At 34.7% G+C, this 23869-nt stretch overlaps 1 protein-coding gene across 2 annotated transcripts in view; it reads right to left on the bottom strand.

The window, feature by feature from the left end:
* The window catches only part of PIBF1 (progesterone immunomodulatory binding factor 1), a 103690-nt gene that overhangs the window by 53033 nt on the left and 26788 nt on the right, over nucleotides 1–23869 (bottom strand). For both annotated transcript variants that reach the window (XM_056483208.1, XM_056483218.1), the window contains exon 10: nucleotides 22105–22203. In XM_056483208.1, the coding sequence (XP_056339183.1) occupies nucleotides 22105–22203 (99 nt within the window). The remainder of the gene's footprint in view (nucleotides 1–22104; nucleotides 22204–23869) is intronic.

The following is a 23869-nucleotide window of genomic DNA, read 5'->3' as shown; positions in this document are numbered from 1 at the left end:
TCTTTGTCTTAATTTTTTTATTTTCTTCCCATCTGCTCTGCTTTCTCTCACCATTTCAACAATTCCTTCTTCAGCTAAACTATCACAATCTCTGCAATAACCACACCTAAGAAGTATAATTTTCTTTCTTCTTGTAGAGAAGTTGAAAATAAATGTTTGTTCTTTTGAGTCTTTTCCCCTAATGGGGCTTGTGGACAAAGACACTCCTGATCTCTGAACTTGTCCTGTCCCATGTGAGTAGCATATCAAAGTCAGCATCTTTTTATTGTGGAAGAAGGAGAAAACTCCTACTACACTGTGTGTGCCGTGCTTTTAACATTTCATCCCTGTCATTATCCTTTCTTTCTAGGAGCTCTAGAATGTGGTTGCATCTATCATGCAACTAAGGAAGCAACTGCAGATGAAATTCTTGCACTCACTGAAGAGCAAATGGAAAGCTTCTTCTGAAATCTCATATTGTTAACATTAACTCCTTCAATAAAGGAAGCCATTCACTAACCAGTATGTTAAAACATGGTTTTAACCCTTCGTATTCTTATGGCTCACAAGACTTCCACTGAATGGGGACCAAAATACTGATAGAAGAAGTTAATTCCCTTTTAAAACTGGAAGAATGAACTGTTCAACTTCAGTCTGGCCATGTATTTACCAATTCTGTATGAATATTTAGGTCATGACTGAAAAGCAATCTAGTTACCACTTCAGTTAACCTTATTTTGTGCGATCTGCAATACTTTTGCTCTGTTTATTACAAGAAGGTTTCAGTAGGTGAAGGTGTTTAATATTTTTCTGAAGTAATTTAAACTCGATTCCACTCTGAGCTCCATTCTTAGCATTCCATTCTTCTGCTGCTAAAGTCTGAACCAGGTTAGAACCAGACTTTAGGCTTAATCTGAAATCCCTTAATAGGGTAATACCTCAATTTGCCTTAATTCAAAATCGAGTCAATCTGTTAGAAAACAAGAAAATCTGCACACTGTCAGCTGCTCTTGGAGATGCAGAGTTTATAGGTACATGACACTAAAGCATACTTGTCTTAGAAATACTAATGGGCTATACAGTCTAATACTTTGACTACTGTTATATAAATGAGTTAGAGTTTGGCCCATATTTTCACTTCTTTCCAACCTCAGAATTTCTGGTAATCATAAACAGATATTCAAAGGCAAGCAATAAACTGTGTACATTGCAAATGTGCATACAGAAATCATACTTTAAGGAACAGTTACAGGTAAATTGCTTCAGGACATTCAGAGTGTTAGTTACTCCAGTATGTACTCCCCACAAAAACACTATGAGTATGGGTTAGAAATCTACAATAAAAACAGAATTACAATCCTGAAAGCATCATAAAGCATAAGGGTTTCATGAGTTAAAGTTTGTGATTTGCAGTGCAAATCTCAGGGATGAACTTGCCTTGGGAACCATCACAGTGACACGGGCTACTACATTATGATTATAAGTACTAGACCTTTTTCATCCAGTGAAAAAGCTCTTGAGGCATTGAGGTTCCCGAGGATCACTCTGCCACATGCTAAAAAGTATTTAAAGGTTTGAAGTCTATCAATATCAAATGAAAGCATGTCAGCTATAAAAGCAGTGCAGAACTTCCCTGCAGAAGAAAAAATGGAAAAAAATTATTCTTGCTGACTGACAGAGTTAAAGGGCCAAACACTTCAAACCTGCAATATGGAATGAAGCAGTAGCCACATTACCTCAAAAAACATCACTGACCTAACCATAAAGTAAGTCAAGAATCTGATTGACTCAGGCACACACACATTGAAAAACACTTCCTCATATTAAGACTATCCAGTGACTATATTGAGTAGGAAAACTGATAATTCAGCTGTACTCCTGACAGGGAGAACACTACTAAGAACCTGATTAGTTATATTTCCATTTGCTGAATCCCCATTGTTACAGGATGTTGGGGATGTAGATGTTGGGGATTTACTGTACAGATGATTCTGGTTGGCAAAAGCAACATAGGAAAAACATTCTGGAGCTCTCCCAGCTAGAAAGTTAAAAAACCCCTCAAATTCAACTCTGATTCATTAGAATGTGAAGAGAAAGAATTACACTTACTTTCTGTTGGTGTCTAATCTTGTGTTATCTCCAAGTTCTTTGAAAATAGGTCTTAAATCATCATTTTTCACTTCAGTTATTTTTCAGCTGGGAGCAAACCATGCTAGTTACTGATTCACTCAACACTCCTATCACATCATGAATTTGATCAGTTATTCCTAAGTGAGGAGATCTCATTTTGCCTATTTTTAGCAAATGATACAAGAATAGTGTCACCCCATCATTATTAATACAATGATTCTGAACTTACAGCAGAGGACAGAATATGTTTTCTTTTTCTTTAAGTTCCAGGGATATGGAAGTGTAAACTGTCCTCCAGAGTGAAGCTTAAGCCTTACATCAGCAGATTACTGGAATTAATTCCTTAGATGAGGCAAAAGGTCTCTGTCATGGGAGTGAAGGTTTTAGGAAGTTAAGATCAAAAACACTTTTACTCAAAATAGGGCCTCCACCCAAGCTTCCTGTTTTTGTCAAGGAGTTCACAGACACTTTCAGATGAGAATCCTTCTGGAATTTTTAATAATAGCTTTTCTTGTTGATGCTTTGGGCCTTGCATGAAATGTTCCTCTGTAAAGCAGAGTAAACAAAAAACATTAGCATCAAATTTGAGAATTACAATCAGTGAGAAAGCTAGCAGTGGCAGTGACACCTTGGAGAAGTGAAGATAAAGCAGAAATCACAGTATAGTTCTGGACCTTGCGCACTATTGCCTGCTTTGTGTTGAAAAAAAAGTATGATAATGTAGGACTGTGGATTGTAGGTGACATGCAAGAATATTGGTAAAGAAGGGAAACTGTCAGTGGACTTGAGTGTATGAATGTTCAGATGTGGAGACAAATACCCAAGGGATATAATATTTCATTAAAAAGATGTTACTTCTAGATGAATAGTGCTAAGATTTGAAATGCAACTGGCCACAACCGGTTTTCTAACAGATGTTTGGACTTTCAACAATGAAGGGCATTTTCCAATACTTCACTCAATACATAAGGTAAGGACATCAGTAAATTAGTCTTCACTTAGCTTTGTGATCAAGTGAATAACGGTGTATGTGCGTATATTTATATATATATATATATCTATATATGTATATCTGCATAATATAAAGCCAGATCAGATTAATGCAAAAATACAATAAACTGTACACATAGTCTTAGATATAGCCAAAAGTGACCACAGAGATTAGCTTGTTTGACCCACACAATATAAACTCCTTTCCTGAATTCTTGTATGAATTCAAGTATGGTGGTAAGAGTAAAGAATACCTGCTTTGAGAGGAACAGTATTTCAGATACTTGTCAAATTCTAACCTGGGATCATTCTGATGTGGCCTCTGGCTTAAACTGTTTAAACAATTTTCTTTGAACTTCCAAGGGATATTCTCCCTTTCAGAATAATAAAAAGTTCCAAGCTAATTCAACACTGCCTGTAACACCAACACTGGGAAGACACAGAATATTTAGCATTCCATCCCACCTTAAACTGCTTCATCAAAATAGAAGAAAATGTTCTTTATGATCTCTGTTCCCTAGCCACAGAATGTAACACAAATCAACAAAACTTACTTGTTTGTATAAAATATAAATATTTCCCTCTTTCTGAAAGCAAATGTAGTATTGGTTATTTGCCACTTATCATGACATACATCATTATAAATTAATAAAGGAATAAAAGCTTTTACAACTGCAGGTACCCTTCCCACCTATTATAGTTTGTTGGGTTTTTGTTGGGTGTTTTTGGTCAGTAACAAGAAGTACCTTTTCCAAGCTTCCTTGATGGACTGTAAAGAATTACTTGTACTTCTGTGAAGACAACTTTGACAGAATTCTGAAGTTATTACTTCTATGCCATCATTAGGGGTTTTAAAAAATTCAGAATAGTTATTTTGCTTATTTAGATAAAGTCATATGTATTTTTAGCATTATGTTAATTATTCTCTGTAGCACATGGAATGAATTTCAAGATTCTGTCTGATCATGTGAACATTAAAATAGGACAAATATGTCGCTTTGGCACAGTGAAGTCAAATACAGGCCACAAAAGTTTGGATTATGCACAGACAACTCCCCTCTTCACCATTCCTTGGTACACTATCATTTACATACACTTGACAACATAAAATACAAACAATAAAAAAAATTCTTGCAAATACATTTACTTAAAATGAAAAACACAATACTTGGATACATGTGAAATCAGTAAAGGCAGTGAAGAAAACTATTTTGTTCATTCAGATATTGCAGATTTACTGAATTGGAACATACACCTTGACAGTTTGGACAACCAACATCTTCACTGCAAGTATCTTTAAATCCAGTTTAGTTTAAGGCATCTTAAACTAATTTTTTTTTTTTACTTTGGCCTAAGATAACTACTGTTTGAGTGTTTTCCTAAAACACTATGTTTCTCAGCTGTAACAGCATCTGTCATTCTTGGCTTGGAAGCAAGCTCTTGTATGAATGTGAGCAATCTTTTTTTGCTTCTTTAGAAATGCAGGGTATGTTCAGCAACTGTACTATGGATCTAGAGGAATCTAAAGCATGTGTTTAAAGTAATTCAATGTATCTCTCAGATCACGATCAAATACAGCATGCAATATGATTAATAAAATAAACAGCAGACTGAAGTACTTGTACTCTCATAAAAAATTTGTGTGGATAGGAAAGTAATTAAAATATACACTAGAAGGAGAATTATAACTTGCATATTCACTTATTTGTATGTATTTAAGAAAGCATAGTCTATTGCTACAGCAAATATTTTGGTCAGATTTTATGCTTTAAATTGAAGTAACCAAAGCAACAATACTTAGTGCTTTGGTATTATCCTCCTATGAATTTCCATTTCTCCAGCTCTAGTGGCATTTACAGCTCTCATTTTGCATTTCTCACTGACTTCAAATTAGTTTATGCAGCCTCAAAAGAAGAAATGTACAGCTTAGGGCTGTTCCAAAGCATATTAAACAGCAAAATAAAGTTTAAAAAAAAGAAAAAAAGGAAGAAGACAGACCATTTGACATTGAAGTGACTTAAGAGGAGAAACCTTTCTACAGTGCTATTTAAAATATGTTTCTTTCACTCCTTGTGTTCGAGAGTTTTTCTAAGGAGTTTGAATAGCAAAATTTTCTGTGCTAAATACACTGTTTAAAAATGTCTTTTTTCATTTTTTTTTTCAAATATTGTTACTTCTAGAAGTATTACTAGTTCTCAAAGTATTATCATTACTAGCATGCAATTTCTGAAAATTTAATTTGAAAAACATTTGTGAAAATGGCAAAAAAGAAGAGGTCTTGAGCACAATTAAGTTGGTAGGGATAGAACTCAAAACTTGTGAAGACCTACAAAACTGTTTATAAACATCAGTGCTGTATTGGTAAAACCTATTCTTCTTTCTTTGGAACAATTGCATTTCAGTATTTTTTTTTTTTTTGCCTCCTTATTTTAGGAGATTCTCCTTCATTATATTCCTTCCACAAACTTTAAGTTCTAATTTTGGAAAATATGGTTCTATTTTTCAAAAACAAATTCAGTTCAGAAGATTGTTTTAAAGTGGTTCATTTCCTATTTTAGCATTAAAACGGGAGTAAGAGAAAATTACTACTTTCTAACCATCTTTAAGATCAGTGAATTGATATGAAATGTGTACACATGCAAGCTCAACAAAGAATCTTTTTTCAGTGATCACACATTTACAAATATAAAGTTATCTGACTGTCATTTCATAGGAATGTACTCGTACATGAGTAAATGCTCTGAGAGTCTGCATTATGAATCACACATTATAGTTTGTACTGCTGGCATCTTGGCATCAATTTGAATATACAAGGATTTATTTTGTAGGCTGGTAACTGGAGTAGGAAGGCCAATACGAGTAAGGATAAAAGCTGCTTGAATTGCAAGCATTATGGAAAAATAACAAGCATTAATATGATGAGAGAATTTCAGTACTTAAGTGATGATTAAGCATGTGTATTCACTTCACATATGAGCTATAATACATAAATAAAATTTTGAAGTGTTGCAGGCAAGCAAAAGCTAAGTATTTTGTTTGAACTGCAGTATAATTTATACTATTGTCTTCCTTAAACCCAGAATATAGTAAAAAGGCAGGCTTATAGACCAAATATTTTCTGTTTAACAGGAGACAAAACGATAGTCCATATGACTAGTAATTAGCAAAACAAGTATGACTAAAATCTATGTATTTCTAAATGCCAAAAGGGGAATATTATTTAACATTTTTATAACATTTTAACCTGGTAGCTGCTAAATAACATCCAAAGAAAAGTTAAAACTTAGGGAAGTAAAAAAATTACAGAAAAATAAGTGTAATTTGTTTTAGGATTTTTTCATAGCTAATATAGGGAAAAAAAAATTGCCCTGGCAGGTTTGTATGTTTAAACTGTAAAATGATAAGAAGAAAGAAACAACTTGCAAGTATTTGCACTTTTCACAAATGTTATTTAGCCCCCACGACTCAGTAATGCAAGTTCAAATTGATTAGCATCATATACCAGAGCTAAAATTACAAGGTTTGAAACCTACTTCCTTTCTTTTTTTAGCAATTCCAATTTTTATCCTATTGACACAACACAGAATAGCTGAAGATGTGAAATGAAGATTAAAAACATATTTGAGGAATGATAATACAGACATTTGCAGCCCCTTTGTAAGTGTACTCAGCACAGATTCTTTTAGGTGAGTTGTATCTCATGTTGAATATTTGCAGCAAAAATGACTGCACATCATCTATTGATGTGCTTCTCTGAAATGATGGAGAGTGTGATTCTCAAAGAATGATAATAATGTAGCATAATCACAAAACTAATAAGAATGTATATGGATGGAAGACTTAGAGTAGGCCAACCTAAGGTGATGGTTCTGCTCTTCCAGACTCCTACAAGACAGAGCAGACTAAGGAGAAGGTTCTAGATTTGTTACATGAGATTAGGATAACTAAACTGCTAACATGACCCAGCCATGCAAAAGACACAAAGTTCCAGGAATCACTAAGGTACATCTAGTGGAAATTATGATATCATAAGAGATAGAGCAGGAAATTATCCGAAACATTATTCAGAATTCCAGTTATCTGTGTTTAAATGAGGTCAGGATTAAAAGAAATTATACTCAGATGTCCAACAGAACTAGGAATCTATCCCATGAGAAGTCAAATAAGCTACAATCTAGAAAAACAAAGTCTGACTAAGTTTTTAAGAGGACAAAACAATAGATAAATCTGACTAACGCTATCATCGGAACGCTGTGATATAAACCAGGAGAAAATAATCTTGAAATGGAAATTTAAAAGCCCATCTGAACAAAACAACTAGAATGTCTTCCACTAGGAATAGTACAGTTCAGAGTTTAATTTCTGAAAAGATGGTTACATGAAATTACAAAATAATCAATGATACAAAAGGCTGACTCTAAAAATTATATTTATAAACCTTATAGGTAACTACTATATTGCCAGTATCCACATTTGTAGAGTTTTCATTTTTTTCTTAATTTAATAATGGAAAAAGAAGTACAAAAAAGACAATTACATAGCTAAAAGATTCTGAAAGTTATATTCTAATTGCCTTTTTATAATGTTTTGAGAATTTGACTGTCTTTCACCAAAAAAACCCCAAATTTGTTCATTCTTCTGATTTTATAGTATTTTGCTAAACTCAAACATCATGTATATCAAGACTTGCTGCCAATAGTTCCGGACAAACTGACATAAACCTTCCAGGTAACACCAAAAGCTGTTTAAATAATTAGGGAGACTGAGAGGGAAAGGACAAGGGTCTTAAACTTTCTGGGTGAGTGCTCAAATCATGTTACAAAAGAGGCAAAGCTTAGCCATTACCTCTTCTAACAGTGCTCTGGAGTGAACTCAATGATTTTGAATGAGTTAGCCGTGTTCTAATAAAAACAGGCCCTTCAGGGACTTGAATGGAGTTCAAGCACCTCCTACCCATATCAAAATAAGCACTTAGCTTCCCAAAGCAGGAGACTTCCGAGCATACACAAGGACCTCTACCTCAATGTGCTCCAACTTGAAATGATTTTAAGTGCCTCTGAGGTTAGGTGGTGCTTGAGAACAGGAGGTACTGGTAAGACTACACTGGAATCTAGTCAGGGAAAATCTACCCTCAGATATCACTATGGCAACCTGCTGGAAAGTCACTAACATTCGCAAAACCTGTATTTATCAATCATACATTATATTTTGAGTACAGTATGGTGGGTTACCCCTGGCTGGATCCCAGATGCCCACCAAAGCCACTCTATTTCTCCCCTCTGCATCTGGACAGGGCAGAAGAAATATAACAGAAGACTCATAGGTCAAGATAAGGACAGGGAAAGATGAGTCCCCGGTTACTGCAATAGGCAAAACAGACTTGATTTGGGGAAAAATTAATTTATTACCAATCAAATCAGGAAAGTGTAATGAGAAACACATCCATATCCTAAAATAAACCACATTCCCCTCTCCCCTTCCCTTCTTGAATTCAACTTTACTCCCAATTTTCTCTACTTCCATCCTCCCAGTAGTGTGGAAGGACAGGGAATGGGGGCTGTGGTCAGTTCATCCCATATTCCTGCCAATCTTTCCTCCTCAGCAGAGAACTCTTCACACTCTTCCCCTGCTCCAGCATGGGTGTCCCTCCAATGGGAGACAGCCCTCCACAAACTTCTCCAGTGTGGGTCCTTCTGACAGGTGCAGTCCTTCAGGAACAGACTGCTCCAGTCTGGGTCCCTATGAGGTCACAAGTCCTGACAGCAAACCTGCTCTACCATGGGCTTCTGACAAGATCACAGCTTCCTTACGGCAATCACCATTCCTCCCATGGGCAACAGGTGGATCTCTGCTACACCACAGAACTTTTCTGTCCTGTCTACCCTTTTCTCTAAAAAAAAAAAAAAAAAACAAACTAAAGCAAGCTTCCTCTTCATTTGGGTTTGGCAACTCTGAGTTACTGCAAAGTAGCTAAGAACTGAAAATTTTGAAGGAGTATGGTATCTTCCTACCTTCTGTAGTTTCATTAACCAGGTCCAAACCGTTGTATAATTACATATCTAGACCTACATTGATTGAATTTCTGTCAATCAAAATACCTCTAATCATGGAAGACAGCAGAGTTCATTAAAAAAAAGGCCAAAAAAAGCAGCATGTAAGGCATACAGCACTTCATAATGAAAACATTCTATTTTATGACCAGCCTTTAAGCATTTCTCAAAGGCTTGACGATTCTGCATTGGAGGAGGACTAAGACTGATGGTAAAAGTTCCAAAACTCATGAATTTCTGAAGAGCCTATGCTGAACTCCTTTTACTCAGAAAAGTCATGTGGGACTTGAGTTGTGTAGCTTCTGCTGTTTATGATTTGGTTACCTACACCTGTTGTGCAGACTCCCTTTATAAGTCAATGGAAAGAAACAGGTACCTTACAGACATGATTCCATCCCAGCACTTAAAATTAGACAAGACTGATGACAGCCACAGTAAACACTGTACTAAAACCCATGCTGCATTTTTTTGCTCAGAAGCTAATGTTAGAATTCATCCAAAGTCTAACAGTATATTACATTATAAAAATGCCTCAAAAAACCCACAAAATTCTGAAACAGTGGTATGAACAAAACTGAGGTCTCTGGAAATGATGTTTGAAGGTCTTCAGTGTTAGAACTGAAAGGAGATGTTAATCTTGTACCAACAAAATCAATATCAAAGTTTCCATCTCTACAAATAGCTGTACAAAGGTAACTGGATGGGCAGAAACAAAGAAATGGACTCTGCCATTAATCCCAACACACTGACTTCCACTTACCTAATTCCTTCATGCAACTGTTTTGTCTTTGCCTGGCTTAGACTGCTCTTCCAAAGAGAAAGATTGGGAAACTCCACCATATATTTTACAGTCAGATGAATCACACACTCAGTGAAGCTTTCATGATGGCTATTTTTTTGTTTTATCTCTTCTTTTATTTACACTATTCCTTTGCCCACCTCTCATCTTTATTCCTTTACTCTTCTGCCTATCATCAATCCTCCGCAAGTTTCACAATGTAGACATAATGGAAGGAGAAAAATGCTTTTGTCTGACAAAACAATTAAGATTCTTAATCCCTAAACTAATTTCTTCCCTTCCTTTTTCTGATTTTGTCCTTGATGAAAATTTACCATATTTAGGACCAGTTGGGGGGGGGGAGGGCGGGTGGCAGGTGGAGAAAAGGGATTCCAGGAAATCTTTCAATGAAGGACTTACTGATCCAAGTTTTATATATTTTCCCCATCTTCTTCTGAGTCTAATGCTACAGAAATTTTTAAGGGTGATAATTACAGTCAGACCTTACTGATAACATGGTGTTGCATCATGGACAACATACAGATGGTTAAAACTGGAACAGAATAATCAGAGAGTTTCAAAGTTATCCTTACCATAACTGACAACACAAATGTTGCCAAGAATTGGAAAATATTCAGGATGGTATTCAAATCCAGACTGCAGAAATATGTGCGTATATAAGCACAGGTCTCACATGTGAGCAAAGTATTTAAGGTCCCCTTATATTAAATGTTCCAGATGCCAGGAAGGCAGGACACCGAAGCTAAAATATAAAACATTCTTTAAACAATAGATACAACTTTCTCAGAAATGGAACACTGACCATTTTGCATTGGGGATTTTGTTTGTTTGGAGTGGGTTTGTTTTGTTTTTGTTTTTTTTCTTTCCCTTTTGAGTCTAAATATGGTTGGTCCCTCAGTCCCTTTTACTAATACAAACTACGTAGTCTTCGGTTTTTTTCTAATACTGTCAAGGTAGTACCAGGAAATATATTTAAGTAGGGAATGGCTTATTTAATCTTAAATACATTAAATCACATTAAAGAAGAGGTGGCACTACATAATTTTGAAAAAGCTTTAAAAATGAAAATATTTAAAATAAAATAGCATGAAAATTTGCAAAATTCAGTTAACAAACTGAAGAAATTTATTATTTGTCTGGCTAAAATATCCAATTAAGAACATTGTGTGTAAACTTCAAGGCTTTTTCACAAAAGTATTCTCCCTATTTTACAGGATGGTTAAATCAAAACCTGCTAAAGGTGAGGAAAAAATCCCCAATCACAAACAACCCACACCAAAAATCCTCTACAAATTACTTTGGGCTTATCACAAAAGACACTTCTGCATTCTGAAAGGTCTATTCGCAGTCTTCATTTTAGTAAAATACTCTTTGGAAGCAGTTTCTAAAACTAGATGTAACATTCATTCACATGTATCTGCCAAGTTTTTAAATGCTTTAGAAGCTAAACTAAAACATGTTGAAAATGACTCATTGTGGTACCAGAATACATACTGTAGGAAATAAGAACTCATTTACAAGTGGGAGAAATACACTCACACTTCATCTGTGGGAATTCACTAGACTTCCCTTCCAGTAAACATTATATTTTAAAATAATCACGGAAAATATGTTCTTTTAACTGAAGTTTATGAAAAGATTTAGACAGCTGGCATAACAAAAGAGACTTACAAAGATAAATGTAAAACTGTCTTCAAAAATAATTAGTAATTCTGCCAAAAGATATCAATTTAGCAATAAAAAAAGATTCCAATTTTTTTCTTACTCTAGTGGTTAAACTAAAGCTGTTTAATACAGTTGTTCAGTATAAACAGATAACCGTTTGAGGCGAAAGAAAAAAAGAAAGATTTGATTATTTTACAAAGTAAGAAAATGAAGGGCGGGGGGACAGCCCTGGCAGGCAAACAAATTACCACAAGGTAGCTCTTTTCTAACTTGGTGCATGTCAACTACCTTTGTAGATCTGCACATTTTAGTAATACAACTACCTTGCACAAAATGCACTACTCTAAAAAGTTTCTTTTCTTTGAAAAGAAGTCATCTGGAAAATAAACCCCACTTATCTATGCATATAGAATACTTTAAAAACAGAAAAAAAGAATGCTGACACAGAAAATTAGACACAGATTTCACAGCCTGTGACTGGGAACAGTATTATAAAGGACAAACCTAAAATCAAAAAACCCAACCTCATTAATTTCTATAAAATAACTGTCTGTAAAAACAAAAATGTTCTAGAGGAACATGCAACAGATAATAAAAACACAGTATTTCCTCACCTGGTTTTAGGTCTAAAAATCTTTGAAATGAGTTATCAATAAAGGCTCCATTCCACCTAATATTGGGCATTTCACAAGGTCATGGGATTTTCATTAATCACACTTTGGTCGCCCTTTACCATTCAGAGAAATTCTCTATCACGAGTGTACTCAGAGATTCAGTTAATTACCTGAAGTGAGCAGCTTATAAAGACAAGGGAAGGACTATGGTTTCTAATTATTTTCCTCTACTTAAAGTACCATTTTGCAAAAATAAAACCTTCTCCCCTTCCCATAGTGTTTTGAGTGGGACAAATTATTCCACTCTCTATAACCACAATCAATTCTAGAGATCCCAATAATGTATCCAAGGTAAAACAGAAAGATTTAGCTTTTTGAAGCATTTTGAAACTTATGGTTTAGATTATATTCCTGGAATGGAAACACTAACAATCTTAGAAAAATCAGAGCAAACATTAAGCAAGATTTCAGAAGGGATGAATCAGTGAACTTCTATATCTGTCTATCCATGGCAACACTTTCCATGAAACAATTAAAATATCTATGAAAACAATTCCAGATGACAAGTTCCACATCAAAGCTTACACTAGATTATATACATACACATGCAGTAGTATTTATATTAAAATGTTAGCCAAGAGCTGCAGCACTTTGACAACACATCCAATATTGAAATTTTAGAAGAGATGTACAAATAGGCTTGTAAGTACAAGCATGTGCACTTTACATTTCTATTATGAAAGCCAACATTTCATATAAAGACTAAGTGCCTGACAGGTATAAGCATTTTATGTAGTGCTCAAGCTTCATCTCAAAGGAACCTATTTCTACTTACATTTATTCCTACAACTATACCGCCACTTGACAGAAAAATTTTACTTCCTCTTAAGAAAGCTTTTCAATTTTCTTTATTCCATGGGTACGAATCTGCATAAACTAAGGCAATTTTTCTCAAAGGACACACACACACCTCTCTATGTTTTCCAGTCTTGATGAGTCAGTAGGGTGGTCTGCGCAGCAATGTCTTGATTTGGCAACATTTGTTTCTTTGCTGGCACAAAAACCAACTATTAAACAGGGCTCACCAGAAAGGGTTGGCAGTATGGACACAATAACAGGATCTTTATGGATTCTGCCCAGTGGTAAGAACTAAAAGAGCCCTTTACTGCTAGTCGTAAAGCCCCTTGATTTAGTGTTTCATATGCACCCCTCCATTCCACCTTGGTTTGGGTTATTCAGTCCCCAGGTTCTGTGTCCTTACTGCCTCTCACCACTCCTCCCACAGAATTACAAATCCTCTCCCTCATCACCAGCAGCCACCCTCTAGAACAGACCAGCATATCTACTTTCACACCGTGCTCCCCTTGGAGGCACATCCAGAACAAATGCTCCCATCTCCTACTGGAGAGCCTGTTGGTCTTGCTAAGGTTCTAATTTACTTTTTGGGTTTCTTTTAATCTAAACCAGCTAACCCTCACTATTATCATAAATAGCTCAAAAGTAGGACCACCCTCTTGGTACCCCCATGATTCAAATGTCATGTCACAGCTAAGTGTCACTACGGCTAAATGATATTTGGTAAAAATGTTGTGATATCTCACACTGCACCCTACAGCTACCCAGATCAAGTTATTCCTCAGGAAGCTCTTGAACTCAGGCCACCTATGCCTTGAACATTAATCGAACATTTCATTTTGCTGGTTTCACAGAATATACTCACAGTAACCCAAATAGTTATAAAAGTAGACACAACTGCGCCTTTAGATCATTCAGATAGAAATTGCTGTAAAAATTATCTAAATAGCTTTGCGCTGAGGAAACTGAAGGACATGGCCTTCCCTGTATCTAATATGTGACGCAATACTTCAGCACTGAACACATACATTTAAAAAAACAATTTACTGCTGTCCCTGAATGTAAACAACTTTTGAGTCAATCATGACAAAGTCTGGGATACATTCTTGAGGCAATCTTATCTAGAAATAAGAACAAAAGAAAGGGAAATCAGCCCTCCAATCCTGGTCTTTCAGTTCTTTCCTCATTAAGGCACTGGCCACCAGACATGCCAATCTCATGGAGAAAGCAATAAAACAGCTGCCAAGGACTTGCATGGTTGTTCCATAAACTGTGAACTGTAGACTCAACCAGCTGTGAGCACTACACATAAATATCATAAATATCATACATCATTCTCTTTAGGAAAGTCCTTGATCTGATTAATCAGGCATGTTCAATGCTGGATGGACTAATGTCCAAGACAAACAGCGCCTTGTGTTTATGGCATGCAAGTAGCTTGGCTCCCTGATGTACACTATCCCGGGTGCCTGGGCATGAACATACTAGGATGGTCCTTCATTTACTCACAGTTCTTCATCCTTTCATTTACAAATTAATTACCTATTCTCTATTCCAGAAGCACATACCACCATTTTACCTGTTTGTAAGAGTTACTCACATGAAACGGGTGTCACCACCATGGAAATGAGGACCAGCCTAACGCCTTCTTCAGATATATCTAGCATTCTCTCAACAATTCCAATGTGATTCTGTTGCAGAAGAAAAACTCTACCCAACACTTAGCACAAAGCTCTCACTTAATATTGATAAGCCTTCATGTCCAACATTTCAGAATTTACTATGAGGTTTTAACAGCACAAAGATATAACTTCTTTCTCACACCACACAAACACCTATGGAACACTGATCTTCCAAAGTCTGTTATTTGGAAATGAGTGTAGCATCACATCCTTTTCCAGGAGGTAATCAGAATGATTTCAACTCATTTTCCAGGGGGTAACTACAGACTGAGAAAGTAATTACAGAAGATAATTACTACTAAAAGAAAACTTTTGTGGTTTTATTAGTCTTAAATATAGTATTACACAAATAGCATTACTTGAAGATCAAAATTTTTGTACAGACACACAGAAAATACATTATTCCTGCTTTGAAGAATTTAGACTTTGAATTGGCATTATAATAATTGTTCTGGTAAACATATTCAATCAACATTCCCTGGCTGTATCTATGGTCATGGTGTTATTTGTGACCTGTTTTTCTTCTATATTTGGGAGTTTCCTATAAACAGGTTCTTTTCTCACATGCCATTGAAGTGTTAATGCTTTGGGTTACTTAATGCTGGTAGGGACTTCACACACACAGTCCTTCAAGCCCAGATGGTTAGAAACACTCCAGAAACAAACATTATTTGCATAGATAACCTGATGTACATAACAATCTTTGAAGAAAAATACAAAAAAACCACCCACATTAACAATTTCTTCAGATAAAAAATTTCATTTGTATCTTGGCATTACATGCAGTGTAATGTCCCCTTTTCAAAGGGACCCAAAGCACATGTAGTAAAAATGCTACAAAGTTCCCGTGTTTCATAGCTCCTTACATAGAATGGCTGTAGTGTACCACACAAAAGGCATATGTAGCCTGATAAAGCTGGCTCCAACTGCAGCCAAAACTGTGTTTTGAGAAAAGCAAGAAAAAGTTCTGCATATTTTATATCTCTTCCTTAACCTCTGCCACTAGTGTTCAGCTACTTCTTACTTGAGCATTTCCTGAAGGGCGATTTGTTTTCTAGCTGTAAAGGGATTCTCAAATTTATCTTCAGCTTTTCCAGTCTCATTTTAAATCCATGTAAAATTTAGTACCTGCATCATGATTTGGTAAGAGTTACAAAGGACCCCTACTTGTTCATCCTGGCAGTGCTCAACACTAATGAGAAGCTGGCTGCAGTGAGTCACAAAAATGGGTGTGTACTCAAGGAATACTAACAACCATAGCAAAATCATGGACTGTAGTGGAAATTTCAACCCAATAATTTAAGAAATATATAAAAGCAGCAGCTGCAGCACCCTTATAATGCAGAATCCCTCTTTGAAAGAATTTGCAACTGCTTTTGAATTTGTTCTCAAAGGACATGATATATTTCAACGTTTCCAGGCTAGTGAAAATACCCTAAGGACTTAAAAGAGTAAATAACCAACTTCTTGGGTACTCAGAATAGCCATTGCACCATTTTAACAATTTGCCTCTACTAATTGAAGTGTTTTAAGATTAAAACATTTTGGCTAGCAGGAAATAAAAGGTAAAATGAGAATGACAAGGTTTATGGAAAATCTTTATGATCTGATGATATGTTGATATTACAACTTTTCTAAAGCATCCCTCAGAGGCTGAAAATATTTTGTGAGAACTATTTCTTATGAGCTGGGGCAAGAGCAACTGAAATAAAAGATTTTTAAGGCTATAAATATAATCATTAAACATTCCTTGCACAGTAAGAGAATAAACTTCAAAGCCTGTGTTCCAGATGTAATGAAACTCAGAAAGGTCAGACATCAGACTAACAGCATTCCTATGAGTCTTGATGTAGATAATTCTTCAACATCAAGACAGTTACAGTTATGAAGTGACTGGTTACAAGGCTCAAAACATTCATTCTGCAAGAACACTATCTTAGCTAAGAATGTAAAATTTTAAGATCCTGATTAGGAATCTAAGAACCAAAAACAACTAGACATGCCTTAGCAAGTGTGCAGTCTTCCCAACACTATTATTCATCTATTTCATCAAATCAATTAAGTAGGTTTTCTCCTTCTGTTTATTAAAATGCACCCTAGAATTATCCATTAAGATCTAAGGTTCAAATAAACATATCCTCAGAAGAAAAGGAAGGGAGTAGGAGACTCCCTAGTCATTTCAGTAGAAATATAGGATACATAGACTTTTTCTGTTATGGATTTCAGCGCTGCTTCTTCAGCTTGGAAACAAATTAGATTTAAGTCACCTGGGAAATGAACTTTTGCTTCTCCATTATACTGCTCTTGGTTCCTTCCCTGACTTCTTCGCATTTTTTCAGAATTTCCAAGAGGGTGTCTTTCAGCAATTTCCATTACATTCCTGAATTTTACACTTTTAGTTGTACCTCGTATTTAACTTTCCCATCAGGATAACAAGATGAAGGTAGTTTTATGGGAAATGTGCAGTAGTTACTTTGGCTAGGGCCAAAATCTAAACAAGGTCAAATAATGGCATTGAAGAGCTTGGCTTTATTCTGATAGAAATTCAAAGTGTTAAAAATTATGCATACACATCATACAATAGAAGTCATAAATGAATACAGTAGCAACAAATTATTATTAGCAAAAAAAGCATTTTGGAAAGCGTTAACAAAATTAATTGAAATGGAAAATTTAAAGGGGTAGAGATTTTCAAGACCTACATAGCTCTTCAATTACAAAGCATTTCATATACAAATGTATTAGCCATGGTAGGGAGTTATAAGCTCTGACAGTAGTTTTTATCAGAGGGTGATGGCAGCTTGCCCAAGAAATATTTTGGCCAGCAGTTTTCAGTATGGATTTTTAAAAATTCGTATTGAAATCTTAATTTCATACAAATATTCTTGAAGAAATAATATGCTCCTATTTAAATATTAGTAGAATCTCCAGCACAACACATTGAATTAATAATTTTAATATTAGAATCCTGTCACTTCAGTCAGCAACATCCAGATTATAAAAATATGTTAACAGAAGAGGAAAATAATTAGTTTTAATGTTTCTGTTAACAATGAAAGTATAATGAAATAAATGAAAATCTAATTATGAGATTCCTGTATGCTACACAGAGATTCTAAATGCATTCTAAATTTATTTATTCAGTAACTTTATCCAATTATTTTCTCACCTAAGATAGTTCTCTAGTGCAATTAAGATACAGGGATCTTAATTTCATCTAATTAAAAAACCCATTTGATAAAAAGAATTGATCCCCTCTCTTCATCACCTAAGAAGTTTAAGAGAGATGACTAACATCAGATAGTGTCAACCTCACTCTAGACAGGTTCTAAAACGCACCACAATTACGACGAACAAAAGAAACAGGGATAAAAGAGATTCAAATTAAAAAGACTACAGAGAGACTAAAATAAGTCTCTAAGTTGTAGAGTTAGCTTGCAGCTGACTGGAAAGCAATAAATTTGTAAACACAAACATGCAGACAACTTTTTGCATATTTCTCTTAACTTAGGAAGCAGAGACAAATGTTATCAAGAAACCACAATGACCTTTATTCTGTTTTTAATTTGAGAAAAGCATTTCTAGATAGAAAGACTAGAAATACTCCTATAGGTATTTTTACCTGTAGCAGATCATCCATTATAAATTTAATAATTTTTAAAAACTGAGCTATGTACATCAACCCAGAAATGTAATAATAACAACAATAATAATATTAATAATGATAAAAAATACATTGAAATCCTTACAGAGCAAACCTACACAATTTCTGTAGTCATGGTTTAAAATTCATCCTGTGCATACTCAAATAAGAAAAAGGAAGTGCATACTTAAAAATATCCTATTACCTAATGGACAGAGGCAGGAAATTGCACCTCTCACTAGCTTTTACAAAACTGAGGGTTTTTATGAATAGTGTCCACTGCAAAGTTGAAGGAATTCAGCATTGCCATAACACAATTTCCTTGAATACTTGTCTTCTGTTTACTGCACACGTAGTTTGTTTCTCTTCATTATTCTGCAATTCTCACTTTGTCATTGTAAAGACAGGAGAAGAAAAATCACCTCAAGTGCATCATGTGAGCAGCAACTGGCCATTAAAGAGCACAGTTTTTTTCTGTCACTAAGAAATAAAGATTTTGTATGAATTTCCCTTGCATCATTCCCAATAATTCTAGAACTTTTAAACCAGTTTCCACTGATACAGCTGAGTCCTAGAAAAAGATATTATACTCCTTTTAGAGGAAATTTAAATGAAGTCTACAATCAAAAGCAAGAGATGGTTCTTGTAGGAGAAGTGCTCCAGTATGAGTTCACTCCACATTAGACCTCTGAGTCTACTTTAAGAAAAGGAACCATTCAAGTTTGAAGCTGCACCTTATCAGAAACTAGAAAATTTAACCATGAGGAAAAAACCCAATAGCAAACCTACTTTTTTCTTTGTTTTCGTTTGCTTTTTGTTTCTTTGTTGTTTGTTTTGTTTTAGTTTTTTTTTTCTGATGGTGTTTTGATGGGATAGATTTTTTTTTTTCTTTCAGCAAGAAGAAGTGACAGATTAACAGTCAATAGCTGAAAGTAACACTCCAGGAATATTCAAAGGAACGAAAAGCTGGAACATATTTAGCATCTACACTGAGCTGTGCAGATGAAGGAGCTTTTACAGAATTGCTCTCCTCACTCTACCCCCAGACAATATCAGTTGAGGTAATACAGATTTGGAATTAGAAAAAAGTCCTAACAAGTCAAAATGTTTCCCTTTGGTCATATATTTTTTTAGAACATGTGTGACATTGACAATAGTTAAATCCAATAATATCAAATATTTTATGGTTTTTGTTATTGTCATAATGAAATATGAAAATGAAATGAATTCTCAGACTGAAATTAAAACTGTATAATGGCAAAGAGAGCAACAAAACTTACATCCTAACATTACAGCGATCTACTTTAAGATTGAAACAGCAGATCCTTTCTCAATATAACTCTTTCATGAATATTATCACTTTAATATTTTCTTGGCATTTGTAAATAGCTGTTCACAGAAAACTATCACAAACATGAGTAAAAAAATGAAAATAACTGCACTTGACTAGAAAATTGGGTATTAGTTACACTCCTGATCACAAGATTTGCCGGGGGCTTTATTTAACCACCATTCAGGCCAGTCAACATTCCACATACTTCTGAAGCTTTCAAATGTGTTTGTTTATACAGATTATGATACCAGTGGTAACCATGATGACTCACCTTGTCTTTACTAAAGTAGAACAAGCTGTTATAATCACTTAAATACAGAACTGTACAACACAGGTATTCCTTTTTCATCTTAGAGGTTTCTGATGGTATTAGAAAATTGCTTTGTTCCACAGACCTGTCACATGTGAGTCCACAATAAATTCAGAATTTGGGGTCTTTCAAGTTAAGGTATTTATACCATCTCAACATGCCATTTAGTTACTTTGCAGTTCACTTAGGTAGATAATTTGGAATGTGGAGAAAGTCATGGTCTTGACACCTGTTATGTGGTCAGAGTGAGGTATTTTTAAAGAGACACCTGCATTTCAAAAAAGGCTAGTACGGGTTTTCCATGTTCCCAAGCAGAAAATAATCTTCTGAGGAACAATTTACTTCTTAGAACTCCAAAACTCAGCATTAATCAACTTATTGATTTATTTAACAGAAGGAGAGTTTTACTTAACTGAAGGGATTATCACTAGAAAAAGCTATAACAGCTCAGAAGTGTAAGTGTATAAAATAAGATTCCTATGTTTCTAATTGCAGCGGAACATCCCTCCTCAAAATAAAGCAACAATATAGAAAAAAAGAACACATTATATGAGTGGGAATACAGCTGGACAGAAAAGTAATTTCTCCACGGTTCTTAAGTTAAAAAATAAACATAGAATAATTGCAAAGTTAGTGTTTTTATTAATTAAAAGTGCAAAATTATGATATGCCAGACTGATTTTCAAGAGGAGTTTCCAATTATACATGAAATCCCCATGTCTCAGTAAATTTTACCACAGTGAAAGGTAGGAGTTTCATTAGAAAGAAATCTGAGTTGACTCACATTGGCATTTTATTTTAACTCAGGATATCAGTTTTGAATCAAGTTTCTTGCTCCCCCCACTCAAGTGGCTTTGATTTCTGCACTGTAGAAATATCATCTTAAGAGTTTGCAAATTGAATTCCTTCTGAGAACCCAACAACCCCTCCAATGTGCTCCAACCACTAAAAGGCATTCAGCATCCTTGGGCCCATTCAGCTGAACTAGAATTAATCTGAAGTCAAGCCCCTTAAACTTGCTGTGGATATCAAGTCCTCTGACCCATCTCACTTGTTCTACACCTTTCCCTATTGTTTCACATCACCAGTTAAAAAATCCTATTTTTTTCAATCCTTAGAAAATGCTATTTCTTCAGTAGTATCACCACTGCAATTTAGGAATTATATATAAAAATTAAAAGTTTTAATAAATTTGTTCCTATGCTTAAGCTAACAACACTTTAACTGTAATTAAAAATTACTTTGAGCCAAGAAGGCTAATCTAGTACTTCCTTTGAGTAGATGACTAGGTAGCACAGTCACTTAATGAACTGATCTCTTCATTTTAGAAAAAAATATTTGTATTAAACAATTAATTAAATCCAAAATAAAAGACACAAGACGAACTTAACTTGAACAACTTTGATTACTGTCCATAGTTTTATACTGCCTCATAGTTTACCACAGCGTATTTTCTAAATTTACAAAAAGGAAGGAAAAGGTGTTACAGAACATAAAGTAAGACTGCTTGTAGACAGGCAAAAAGTCAAACAGAGTTTTTCTCCATTGAATGGAACTGTACACTGGTATAGACAATATATTTCACATGTGGACTATGAAAGACTGAGAAGAGACGGTAATAAGAGGAGAAACATGTAGCAAACATAATTGTTTATAACTACTGTTCTCTAACCAAACTTCACAAAAACTTTTAACTGAAGTCATCTTACAAGACAATTTTCTACTTTCAACTGAAGGAAAAAACCTCACAAACAGGTTCAGAATCTGACCACTGCCATTGTACAGTATAAAATCCACATTCTTTCTATGAAATGAGTAATTATATTTGTTTGTCTCTATAGTATGGTAGGAAAAATTTCAAACTTTCATCTTATTATTTCACTGATAACAGAAAGAATTTACTAGCAGAATTAATTCTGCAACTTCATTTAAACAAAGTTTGTAATTCAATTTGTTCTTTGTAAGCAGAAAGCTAGTAATTTTCCTACCTATACCTCCTAGACATAAGCACTGTTATACCTTTAGATTTTTATATGCATTTTAAAAACACTTACTGTTCTAAGAGTTGATCGTATTTTCTTAAAGAATCCTTTTCAGCAATAACTGCTCTCTCTTTTTCAGCAACAGCATTATCTCTTGCTTCTCTCAAATTTCTGAAGGAAACAAAAATTATTCTGTTAAGAATATGTTAAAAACCAAGACTGCTTTGCTTCATTAATCACTGCTCTCTGATCTGAACTTCAATGCTACCTTCTTCACCTCTCACAGAATGACAGAATGGTCTATCCATTCACCTATTTATTACAGAGGCTTTACCTCAGGTTATTTTCATATATACCAGCAAAGCTTCCAGTTCTGAAATTGTACAAAATTGTAAAAAACAATTATCAAATCACCTACATGTGGAAACATGTAACTCTAACTATTCTACAATATTAGCACTAAAAAATTTTTTTTTTTTGGCAGGAATTAAATAAATTCCAATGATTTTCCTTGGTGCTTTGAAGGAATGCTGTCTACTTAACTGAGATGATTCACAACTTTTGATAGAGCAAGAAAAGTTTAGGTAAGCATAGAAATCCTACTTCCACATACAGCTAATAGTCTAGTTACTGTGATGTATAGGTTATTGCATATCATTGGTATCTCCTTCTGGGTTTTATTGCTGGCAATATTTTAATTCTGCACAGAACCATAAATTAAAATTTTATTATAATCTATTGATACTCCTTTTTTTTTTAATAACCAAGGATCAGTCATGATGTTCAAGCTACCTCAATTATTATTTCACCAACACAAACGAGAACAGCATGATACTAAGAATAAAACATACAGTATTTGTGTTTAAAAATTGGAATTAGTTATTGTTATACTGCAAGCAGGCTACAGATTAACACTGCAGTAACTGTACTAAGGGGAAGCACTGCTTAGATACCGTATATGTAAACTCAATGTCCAATATTTAGTGTAACACAGCACAAGCCAATTTGCCCAAGCTAACCGTGGTTGTTGAGGATCAGACATCTGTATCATGACTGTTTTTAAGGATTTTACTGCAGGTTTGTTTCTATGATGAACATCCACCAGCATTTGGAACATATTAGATGATCTTAAAGATTCCTTTCAATTTTGTTTTATCTAAAAGGAATCCTATTCATATGCTACAAATGTGAGCAAATCCAAGCACAGCTGCAAGGCAAGCTAAAACCATGGCTAGCAGCAATGACTAGGGGATTTCACTTCAACACCACATTCTTCATCTGAACTGAAGAACTAATGTGGATGCAACCAAGATCTTCCTACTGAAGGTTTTTTTTTCTCTCCAAAACAACTTTCTGACTTAAGGCAAACTGAAATTAAAGTCTCAGACTAGTTTTAAGAAAAGTGAAAAGTCAGGATACAAAGGAAAACAGAAGATTATTATGCTCATGTAAATGTTAACCTAGGTCATTGTATCACACTAAAGGTATATAATTTTTGGTTTAAAGACTATTTTCTAGAATAAATGTTATCAGTGGCACTTTCATGAATTCAAAGTAATTCATATGAACAGCAAACATTTACTTAGAAAAAATTAACATCAGGATTATGTAGCAGTTAACTGGCTAACAGAGAAAGATACCAAAATTTTCTTTAAAAATTTAGTTACTAGCGTACAGAATTTAGTGCAGAAATTCAAGGACTGACCTTAAGATTAAATTCTTTAAAAGTGACTCATAAAAAAATATGGGAACATGGCAGTACATTTTGTTAACAGCATTAGGATCGAGCATACTATGTCTTAGAGTAAGAGTCCAGAGCTGTATCCTCAAGACCAGA

This window comes from Oenanthe melanoleuca, chromosome 1 (assembly GCF_029582105.1).
Source record: "Oenanthe melanoleuca isolate GR-GAL-2019-014 chromosome 1, OMel1.0, whole genome shotgun sequence".
Classification (NCBI taxonomy): Eukaryota; Metazoa; Chordata; class Aves; order Passeriformes; family Muscicapidae; genus Oenanthe; species Oenanthe melanoleuca.
This window is presented reverse-complemented; position numbering and strand designations above follow the sequence as displayed.